This window comes from Bos indicus, chromosome 4 (assembly GCF_029378745.1).
Source record: "Bos indicus isolate NIAB-ARS_2022 breed Sahiwal x Tharparkar chromosome 4, NIAB-ARS_B.indTharparkar_mat_pri_1.0, whole genome shotgun sequence".
In the NCBI taxonomy this organism is placed as follows: Eukaryota; Metazoa; Chordata; class Mammalia; order Artiodactyla; family Bovidae; genus Bos; species Bos indicus.
The window spans coordinates 106,935,501-106,946,777 of NC_091763.1; the positions used below are offsets into that span (position 1 = coordinate 106,935,501).

General features: G+C 42.0%; 1 protein-coding gene across 7 annotated transcripts; it reads left to right on the forward strand.

Moving 5' to 3' along the window:
- Window positions 1–5,393: 5,393 nt before the first annotated feature.
- On the forward strand, window positions 5,394–8,728 carry LOC139182787 (prolactin-inducible protein homolog). Of its 7 annotated transcripts, none has more exons than XR_011566354.1 (5): window positions 5,436–6,161; window positions 6,318–6,423; window positions 7,502–7,617; window positions 8,070–8,187; window positions 8,535–8,728. XR_011566354.1 is itself a non-coding variant. In XM_070788302.1 (5 exons), exons 2-5 carry the CDS (start codon window positions 6,139–6,141, stop codon window positions 8,657–8,659), a joined length of 372 nt encoding a protein of 123 aa, XP_070644403.1. In that variant the 5' UTR covers window positions 5,666–5,801; window positions 6,046–6,138; the 3' UTR covers window positions 8,660–8,728. The 7 variants fall into 7 exon arrangements, 5 of the variants coding, with proteins under 5 accessions (XP_070644405.1, XP_070644401.1, XP_070644403.1 ...); XM_070788302.1 differs by lacking the exon at window positions 7,502–7,617 and having other exon boundaries at window positions 5,666–5,801; window positions 6,046–6,161; XM_070788303.1 differs by lacking the exon at window positions 7,502–7,617 and having other exon boundaries at window positions 5,669–5,801; window positions 5,988–6,161.
- Window positions 8,729–11,277: the final 2,549 nt, after the last annotated feature.

Here is an 11,277-nt window from a genome sequence, read left to right on the forward strand (position 1 = left end):
AAATGAGGGGGAGGGATTCTCTGGCAGTCCATGGTTAGGACTTGGTACCATCACTGCTGAGGTCCTGAGTTCGATCCCTTGTTGAAGAACTAAGATCCCACAAGCCCTAGAGAGAGGCCAAAAAAAAAAAAAAAAAAAAAGAGAGAGAGAGAGAGAGAAAGAGAAGGAAATATATTTTAAACTACATGCATAATGCTGAACTTTCTGTTAGTGACATTTAAAAAACAACAGGTGAAGTTAACTCGATAATATATTTGATTTAGAAAGGCAAAATGATAGGATACTGAAAGATAAACTCCCCAGGTCGGTAAATGCCCCATATGCTACTGGAGATCAGTGGAGAAAAAACTCCAGAAAGAATGAAGGGACGGAGCTAAAGCAAAAACAATACCCAGTTGTGGATGTGACTGATGATAGAAGTAAGGTCCGATGCTGTAAAGAGCAATATTGCATAGGAACCTGGAATGTTAGGTCCATGAATCAAGGCAAATTGGAAGTAGTCAAGCAGATGGCAAGAGTGAATGTCGACATTCTAGGAATCAGCGAACTAAAATCGACTGGAATGGGTGAATTTAACTCAGATGACCATTATATCTACTACTGCGGGCAAGAATTCCTTAGAAGAAATGGAGTAGCCATCATGGTCAACAAAAGAGTCCCAAATGCAGTACTTGGATGCAATCTCAAAAACAACAGAATGATCTCTGTTTGTTTCCAAGGCAAACCTATCAATATCACAGTAATCCAAGTCTATTCCCCAACCAGTAATGCTGAAGAAGCTGAAGTTGAATGGTTATATGAAGACCTACAAGACCTTTTAGAACTAACACCCAAAACAGATGTCCTTTTCATGATAGGGGACTGGAATGCAAAAGTAGGAAGTCAAGAAACACCTGGGGTAACAGGCAAATTATTGCCAAATTCAGACTTAAATTGAAAAAAGTAGGGAAAACCACTAGACTATTCAGGTATGACCTAAATCAAATTCCTTATGATTATACAGTGGAAGTGACAAATAGATTTAAGGGACTAGATCTGATAGAGTGCCTGATGAACTATGGATGGAGGTTCATGACATTGTACAGTCACATCCACAACTGGGTATTGTCAAGAAACACCTGGGGTAACAGGCAAATTTGGAATACGGAATGAAGCAGGGCAAAGGCTAATAGAGTTTTGCCAAGAGAATGCACTGGTCATAGTGAACACCCTCTTCCAACAACACAAGAGAAGACTCTACACATGGACATCACCAGATGGTCAACAACAAAACCAGATTGATTATATTCTTTGGAGCCACAGATGGAGAAGCTCTATACAGTCAGCAAAAACAAGACTGGGAGCTGACTGTGGCTCAGATCATGAACTCCTTATTGCCAAATTCAGATTTAAATTGAAGAAAGTAGGGAAAACCACTAGACCATTCAGGTATGACCTAAATCAAATCCCTTATGGTTATACAGTGGAAGTGAGAAATAGATTTAAGGGCCTAGATCTGATAGAGTGCCTGATGAACTATAGACAGAGGTTCATGACATTGTACAGGAGACAGGGATCAAGATCATCCCCATGGAAAAGAAATGCAAAAAAGCAAAATGGCTGTCTGGGGAGGCCTTACAAATAGCTGTGAAATGAAGAGAAGTGAAAAGCAAAGGAGAAAAGGAAAGATATAAGTATCTGAATGCAGAGTTCCAAAGAATAGCAAGGAGAGATAAGAAAGCTTTCCTCAGCAATCAATGCAAAGAAATAGAGGAAAACAACAGAATGGGAAAGACTAGAGATCTCTTCAAGAAAATTAGAGATACCAAGGGAACATTTCATGCAAAGATGAGCTAGATAAAGGACAGAAATGGTATGGACCTAACAGAAGCAGAAGATATTAAGAAGAGGTGACAAGAATACACAGAAGAACTGTACAAAAAAGATCTTCACGACCCAGCTAAGCACAATGGTGTGATCACTCACCTAGAGCCAGACATTCTGGAATGTGAAGTCAAGTGGGCCTTAGAAAGCATCACTACGAACAAAGCTAGTGGAGGTGATGGAATTCCAGTTGAGCTATTTCAAATCCTGGAAGATGATGCTGTGAAAGTGTTGCACTCAACATGCCAGCAAATTTGGGAAACTCAGCAGTGGCCACCAGACTGGAAAAGGTCAGTTTTCATTCCAATCCCCAAAAAAATGCAATACCAAAGAATGCTCAAACTACTGAACAATTGCACTCATCTCACACGCTAGTAAAGTAATGCTCAAAATTCTCCAAGCCAGGCTTCAGCAATACATGAACCGAGAACTTCCAGATATTCAAGCTGGTTTTAGAAAAGGCAGAGGAATCAGAGATCAAATTACGTCTGCTGGATCATGGAAAAAGCAAGAGAGTTCTAGAAAAACATCTATTTCTGCTTTATTGACTATGCCAAAGCCTTTGACTGTGTGGATCACAATAAACTGTGGACAATTCTGAAAGAGATGGGAATACCAGACCACCTGACCTGCCTCTTGAGAAACCTGTATGCAGTTCAGGAAGCAACAGTTAGAACTGGACATGGAACAACAGACTGGTTCCAAATGGGAAAAGGAGTACGTCAAGGCTGTATATTGTCACCCTGCTTATTTAGCTTATAGGCAGAATGCGTCATGAGAAACGCTGGGCTGGAAGAAGCACAAGCGGGAATCAAGATTGCCGGGAGAAATATCAATGACCTCAGATATGCAGATGACACACTCTTATGGCAGAAAGTGAAGAGGAACTAAAAAGCCTCTTGATGAAACTGAAAGAGGAGAGTGAAAAAGTTGGCTTAAAGCTCAACATTCAGAAAACAAAGATCATGGCATCTGGTCCCATCACTTCATGGCAATTAGATGGGGAAACAATGGAAACAGTGAAAGACTTCATTTTCTTGGGCTCCAAAATCATTGCAGATGGCAGCCATAAAATGAAAAGATGCTTGCTCCTAGGAAGGAAAGCTATGACAAACCTAGACAGTATATTAAAAAACAGAGACATTACGTCACCGACAAGGTCCATCTAGTCAAAGCTATGGTTTTTCCAGTAGTCATGTATGGATGTGAGAGTTGAACCATAAAGGAGGCTGACTGTCAAAGAACTGATGCTTTCAAACTGTGTTGCTAGAGAAGACTCTTGAGAGTCCCTTGGACAGCAAGGAGTTCAAACCAGTCAATCCTAAAGGAAATCCACCCTGAATATTCATTGGAAAGACTGATGTTGAAGCTGAAGTTCCAATACTTTGGCCACCTGATGTGAAGAGCCAACTTATTGGAAAAGATCCTGATGCTGAGAAAGACAGACACAGTGGAAAGGTATTCTCGTCTCTCAAAGAATTTTTCCACAGTCTGTTGTGCAATTATATCTTAAAATAATATTTAGGGCACATTAGGCTAAATCAAATATATTACCAAGTTAACTTCACCTGTTTCTTCAGGAGAAGAAGGGGATGACAGAGGTTATGGATGACAGATGGTTAGATGGCATCTCTGACTCAATGGCCATGAGTTTGAACAAGTTCTGGGAGATGGTAAAGGACAGGGAAGCCTGGTGTGCTGCAGTGCATGGGGTCACAAACAATCAGACATGACTGAGCAACTGAACAACAACAACAACAATAATTACTATTAAAAAATCATTTGTGGGATACATTACATTCTTTTATCCGTGCTAAATCTTTGAAAGCCACTGGGCAGTTGACATTTATAACAAATCTAAAATAGACTGACCCCATTTCCTGGCTTCAGTGGCCACTTGTGCTATGTAGACAGTGCAGCTATTGAACAGTTCCACTGTGCCAGAATGTGCTGTTGGACAGAGGCAACCCAGAACCTTAGCAGAGTAAGGCTGGATGCCAGCCCTCATCCTAAAGCAGCACACAACTTCCTGCAAATACCACCACATTAACCTGATATCTCAATACTACTGAAAAAATGAGGTACTATGATAACAGGTTTTCTGCTGAAATTTGCTACTACTTGTTACATTCATTTCCATTCCTTTGGCAAACTGGCCCCTGATTTTATTGGAGCCCTCTGAGGCTACATATTTCTTAATATATACTTGAAACATCATTTCATCCCAAAAAGGTAATTTGCAGTCTGCTGAGTATTTGTGGAAGTCTATCAGAAGAAGTAACTAGAAGTGTCAAGTCAGAGAAATTAACTAAGAAAATTGGTTTTAAGCATCAGTTTCCAACCTTGATATGATTTGGATTTTTTACCATGAAAATATTTTAGTTGAAAATAATATTTCAATAAATAAGAATTTAATGGAAGTCAAGATATTTAGAGGGAAAGAAATTTAATGAGCTTAGGAAAAACAGAGATGAAAGGTAGACTGACCCTGGAAAGAGAAGACCAGACGTACAGCACCTGGAGTTAGAGAGAGGCCCCTGCTGATTCATAGGCAATGTTGCATAAAATACAAATGAAGAGATGAAAGCTTCTTCCCTAGTCTTGCTCTGCCCTTAAGACATCTCAAGGTTCTGCTTAGCTTCAGCACTCTGGTTCTCTGGGATACTCCTCAGAGGTAAGAGTGCAGCACTCTCAGCTGTCCCAGTTCACTCACTCTTGGACTTAACCTCTACATCTGATGCGAGAACCCTCAGCTGTTCCCTGGTTCTCCCATTTGCAAGGTAGGTGTGAAATTGCATGAGCTCCCTAGTCACCCAAACTCTCTAAGTGGTTCCGCAGATACCGTCTTCTCCTGTAAGATAACCAGAGATGATCACAAAGGTCCCCCAAAGATGGGATCTGTCATCTATCCACCACAACTGAATTTCTTTCAAGTAGAAGCAGGCTGAGAAGTAACCAAAGCCAGGGAGGTAGAGAGCTGGGATGACAGGACTTTTTCAGAGAAACTTCGGGAGAGCAGCTTCCACACATGGAATGTGAATCCAAGGCTCCTAAAGGAACCAATCCATACATAGAAAGGTCACTGAATACAGCTTCTTGCTTGGTAGTGCCATAAGGGACATATGCCGTGTATGTCTTGCCTCTTCTAATCTGACCTGACTTTTTCCTATGTCCGTGGACTGAATGCTCTTTAAACACACTCTATACACTTTGGGGCCACCACTTATTAGAGATGATTCTCTGGACCAAAAATGTAAATCAGAGAAGGTATGATTAGGCACCTTAGTGTCAAGGCATCCATTCTATTAATACAATCTAAAATTCCACATCTAAAATCTACAGCAAATTTTAGAGTTGAGGCATTGAGAGGAAGATAAGACATTTGTCATTCAGAGGACAAAGAAATAGGACACTTTATGGATCCTACAACTTCAGAGCAGGGGTTAGGAAGTAGGGCTTAGTAAAGGAAAGAAACATGCTTACAGCAGTTAAGACAGGATCTATCCTAAGGATCCAGGAACATTCTAATGTTGGGAGAAAAAAAAAAAAGTGATAATGGTCCAACTCCTTCCTTCCTTTCTCTCTCCTCAACTTAAAGTTCTGACTACTTGTGAATGGGAAAATGAGCTCAGGCACAGCAGTTCTGGCCAAACACTGACCTTTCTCAAAAAAAAAAGAAAGAAAGAAAGAAAACAACTAAGGTAGCAAAAAGGAAATCCCTCAGATGTGATGATTTTGGCCAAGTGAACTTGAGCCTATAGCTCCAGGGCCTTCCTGCTAGAGTCATAAGAGCCATCCTGCTCCCTGAGGACACAGTCCTCCTGAGCTTCAGAGTCTTCCGGCATGCGTACTCTTCTGTTTCTGTTCAAGACCAGCCCTGCTGTCCTGCTCCTCGTTCTCTGCCTGAGACTTGGGTCCGGCGCAGCTCAAGACCTAGTGTAAGTCATGTATTTTTCCTCCCTGCAGAAAATCTTCCAGGGGAGGACACTTTTGCCAACCCAGAACTCATTCTCTCCCTGCTCAGAAACTGCTGGGAGAGGTTACTGAATCCATGCACTTACAGCAATTTTGTGTTTTAAATCCATCTTCTGTCCTTTAATCATTCTCTTCTTTTGCCATGAAAGAGAAACATAGTTGGCAATGTGACTGTGGTCAATAGCTGTGGTATAAACTTTGAATAAGGTGCCTGAGCTGTACAAGAGGGGCCATGGCCCTGGTCACTGCCCAGAAGAAAAGGTTGTGCTGATCCACCAACTTAGATGATCCCTGTGCTTCATGGGCATCAGTGCTCACCTCAGGTATGTGTCATGCAAAGTAGATCCTTATGGCATTGGTGCCTCTGTATCCCTTTTATCCCCTGCTCTCTCTGCCTCCCCTGTTTCCATATTCCCTCTCAGGCTACCGCAATCCAAGACTTTTATCTGACCTTTTTTCTGCCTCTTTTTCATATCTAGACAGGAGGTGATTTCAGCAAAACTGACAATTGATCCAGTTGAAAACTCAACGAACTATTACGACGTAACAGTCACCGTTAAAAGTTACGTGGCCAAATGCTTAGTGGTAAGTGAGGATTTGTGGGTCATGGTGAGTGGGGAGAGAGAAGAAAAATATCCTCATAAATGATTTCAATCTGCACTACTGATTTGAAGTGAAACATCATCTTACAAAGTCACCTACAAATGCTTTTGCATGCATTAGCCATGAACTTCAGAACAACTCTCTTAGGAAAGTGTGTATTATTATTTCCATTTCTAAAATGAAGAAGTGATGATACAGATGGAATAGTTGAATTCATAAATTCTGAAAGTACATTGGTAGCTTCCAGGGCCAAGGTGTATGGGAGTGGGGACGTTAGTGTTTAATGGGGACAGAGTTTCAGTTAAGGAAGTCGAAAAATCTGGGAAATGGGTGATAGTCAGTGCTGCACAACGTGAATGGTCTTAGTGCCACTTAACTGTACAGCTAAATATGGTTAAAATGTTGTTTTTTATTATGTCGCTTTTACCACAAAAAAAGAAAAAGCACTAAAAAACAAAGAAGAATGTGATGGTAGGCAGAGGATAAATGAGAAGAGGTTTTAAACCATGTCAGGACTCTTATCTTCCCCAGGGGAGAAGCAAGGAGGAGAGAGAAAAGCAATAGGAATAGGGATAAAAACAAAGATGAATAAGACTGAGTGACAATGATTAATCAGCGTTGCTGGACCTGAGCCATCCACGCCCCTGCCGCCATCCTGTGCAGTGGGGAGGCTGTCAGGGAGACTCCACTCAATAGGCCATGGCAGATGGGAGAGAAGCTGCAAGAATGGGGTGATTACGGTCTCCCTCACCGTGGGGAGACTTACTGTCAGACCAGGACTGGCTTTCCAGCCTCCACCTCCATCACCTTTCCTCACTGTCTTCAGTGAGCCTTCAGATCCCCTAGACAACTGGCTTCCCTGTATTTGACAGCAATCCCCAACTCCTTAGAGGCCTCAGTAAGGTTTTTAGAAAACTATGCAAACAGAAGGGAAAGTTGCAGAGCTACCAAAAGTCCTAAGAGAAATACATGCGGTATCTGATATTTACTCAAGTATAAATGATGCTAGAAACGCCTTTGCGCTTCCCCTTTCCAAACATCTTCTCTGTTGCCATTTCAGGAAGGTCCTGGGACTTTCTCTTCTCAGGTCTGACCTCAGTAGGTGTCTTCTCCCATCTGAGAATCTCAGTCATTCCTTCCATCTTGTATCTGATGAAAGTTGTATAACTGTTTTGGGTAAGGTAAACATGTACTAAGTACTAGTCGGCCAAGTGCTTTCCGGTTCCAGGTGTCTTTATTTGTACAATACACATAGTACTTCACCTTCATAAAGAGCTTTATCACACACAAAACACCAAAACTTATGAACTCGTACCGACTAGATAGCTTGATTTCACAAACGTAGAATGAGAACCTCAGAGTAGTAACGCCATGTCACAAAGCCGGAAAGCAGCACAGTAGGGACGATGAACTCTGTTTTGTTTATTTGGTGGGTTTACTCCACATCAGAGCAGACTGCTTTTTACAATCTCAATGACGTTCTAAATTGAGTTTAGATATAAATGTGTGAAGGGGTGATGTCTAGGGGAAACCTCTGGTGCCCTCTTCCTGTGTTGACCTAAAACATGCTTATTTTGCTTAATGGTTACTCCCCAGCTGCCTCAGCCAAATCTATGCTTTTTCCTCAGGTTAGAGTCACGCTCGAGGCCTTCAGCAACATCATTTTTCCTTATGGTACTTTTATTTACACAGCCTGTTTGTGTGATTTCAGTACAAGAAACTTCTTTTGGGAAATACAAGCATCAGGTATGTGCTGAGACTTCCTGCCAGGGCATTAATGTCAGATAAGGGGAAATGTTATGTGAAGGCAAAGGGCAAAGTTTAAAGGGAAACCAGGACATGGCAGAAAGCAATATGAATAAATTATTGGAGGAAGAATGAAACTCATCACATAGAGGCATTGTGGGCAAGAGGTTCAAGGTGGAGGAAGGGAGAAGGGCTGGTAACATCTGTGTCTTGTATAGGAGCCTGAGAAATGGGGCTGTTTCAGACCACAGTAAAAGGCAGGATATGATGTTTTGTGGGTGGATCTGGTGTAAGAAGACCAGTAGCAGAATCCAGTTGTCTGAGACAACATTGCTTTTTCTCTGCAGAAAATGGGATCATAAAAGGGAAAGCTGAAGTTGTGTCAGAAGAGAATATATGCCCTTCTGATGTGGAAATCTGCTCCCTCGTTTACAAAGTCTGTATCAAGCGTGAAATCATCATAAGATGCTGATCTCAAAAGTCTGCTGAGTTTGTGGGCATCTGTGTAGACAAGAAAATAAATTTCCTATGGGCTTCTCACTGTCCTGCCTGTGTTCTCTCCCCCGAATTAGTACTGTGCTCAGACACCTGAGGATCCTAATGAACCAGTATTTTAAGAGGACTTCTCAGAGATGATACATGAGCATCCACTTCCTAGCAATTGAGAAGAAAAAGAAGACAGAACTATTCTTACCATTTAACACAGTGGGGAACATGTCCGGAGAGAACTGTCCCTGCTGCTGCTGCTAAGTCACTTCAGTCGTGTCCGACTCTGTGTGACCCCATAAACTGAGCAACGGTTCTAAGCAGCAGTCCCCAATCAGTTTAAACCAGGAACCGGTTTTGTGGAAGACAATTTTTCCATGGACCAGGGGTTTGTGGCAGGGGGAGGTGAGGGATAGTTTTGGGATGATTCAAGTGCATTATACTTATTGGCAATTTATTTCTATTTTTACATCATCAGCTCCACCTCAGATCATCAGGCATTAGATCCCAGAGGTTGTTAATTCTCCTTCCTATTTCAGTCCAGTTACATGCAGCTGCCCCTCCCAGTTATCTGAAAGTTCAGTGAACCTGAAGTCTTAAATTATTACATCTTGCTCCTCTTGAACTAGCAAGGAAAAGACTAGCAGGAGCTCAGGTGTGCTGGGCTCCTGATCAGGATGTTCCTTCCCTGTGCCCAAGCTCTTTCATCACAATAAGGCAAAACTCAGTCAGCAACTCAGTGAATGGAGATTGAGGAATTATGGGGACCATTCATCACTGCTGCTAATGGGCGTGTATAAATAGGTACAGCCATCCAAAGAATCACCTGATGTTACTTAAATTAATTGTGTACATACCTTCAGACCCAGAACTTCTACAGCCAGAAGTGATGGCAAGAGAGGTAATTTTGATCCCTGGGCTCCAGGGCCAATCTACTTTAGCTATCAAAGACAAAGGGCCACTGAAGAGCCATTGTTTTAAAAGACGTGCCCATCTTGAAGCCCCCTAGGCTCCTCTGTCCATGAGATTTTTCAGGCAAGAATACTGGAGTGAGTTGCCATTTCCTTCTCCAGGGCACCTTCCTGACCCAGGGATCAAACCCGGGTCTCCTGCATTGCAGGTAGATTCTTTACCAATTGAGCCAGAGGAAAGCCCTCATAAGTACAGCTAGTGAAGAACATCACCATATCCCTAAACGATTCCAAAGTCATTTCCTTGGCAGCTCATGTCTGTGCTTTTCCTGGTATGCCACATGGCCAGTAGTTTTCACATAATGCAATGAATGCAGTATATATCTTGATCATGGTGTTCCCATTGTAACAACCCTTTCACTTAAAAAAAATTATTCCATTGATTTAAGGAGATGTTAGATGGACCTGGAAATCAGAACTCTGTGAGCTCTCAGATAGTGGTGCTGAATAAACACTGCAGGCAGGAAAAAGTTCCATATCTAGAAATATGCATCAATTTCAATACAGACAAGATTCATGAATGAATGCTAAGTCACTTCAATGTGTCCAGCTCTTTGAGATACTACGGAGATACTGCTCCATCAATAGTCCAGGGTAATCATTATTCTATGAAATTGTCTCCTTGAGAGATGGTACATTATTGAGGTCTCAGAATTAGTTTTTGTTGTTGAAAGGCCAGCACCTGCAACATCAAAATCATTTATGAGAAGAAATGAATTTTTTTTTAATTTTACCAAATACTTTATTTTTTAAGTATTTTTTAATATTAGCTGCTCTGGGTCTTAGCTGCGGCACACAGAATCTTAGATCCTCCTTGTGGTATACAGGATCTTTGGTTGCAGCATGAGAACTCCATGTTGTATGTGGAATCTACTTCCCTGACAAGAGATCAAACCTGGGCCCCCTGCATTGGCAGCACAGAGTCTTAACCACTGAACCACCAGGGAGGTCCCTGCTGCTGCTGTTGCTGCTGCTAAATCTCTTCAGTCGTGCCCGACTCTGTGTGACCCCATAGACAGCAGCCCAGCAGGCTCCTCTGTCCCTTGGATTCTCCAGGCAAGAATACTGCAGTGGGTTGCCATTTCCGTCTCCAATGTGTGCATGCATGCTAAGTTGCTTCAGTCGTGTCTGACTCTGTGTGACCCCACAGACAGCAGCCCACCAGGCTCCTCTGTCCACAGGATTCTCTAGGCAAGAATACTGGAGTGGGTTGCCATTTCCTTCTCCGAGGGAGGTTCCTAGGATATACTTTATTTTTATGGAAGTATAGTTGATTTGCAATAAGTTTCAGGTACTAACCACAGGAATTCAGTTATATACATATGTATATTTATAATTATTCAGATTCTTTTCCCTTATAGGTTATACTGTGCTATTTTCAACTTATGAAGGATGGCTGCTGTATCCACTCAAATACATAATTTCTGGGTCTGCCAATGTCTAAGTAATAATGCAGAACTCTGGTCAGGAATTGGGTCTCCATAGTGCTCAAATGCACCTTTTAAAAAATTAGTTTTCTCCTGCAGAGAGCATAGACTTATTCCAGAATGCTGTTGGTCTACCCTGCAACACTCTGGTGAGACTTAACAGAGTCGACACGTAGACTCCATCATCTACCATGAATCTGTGTAGC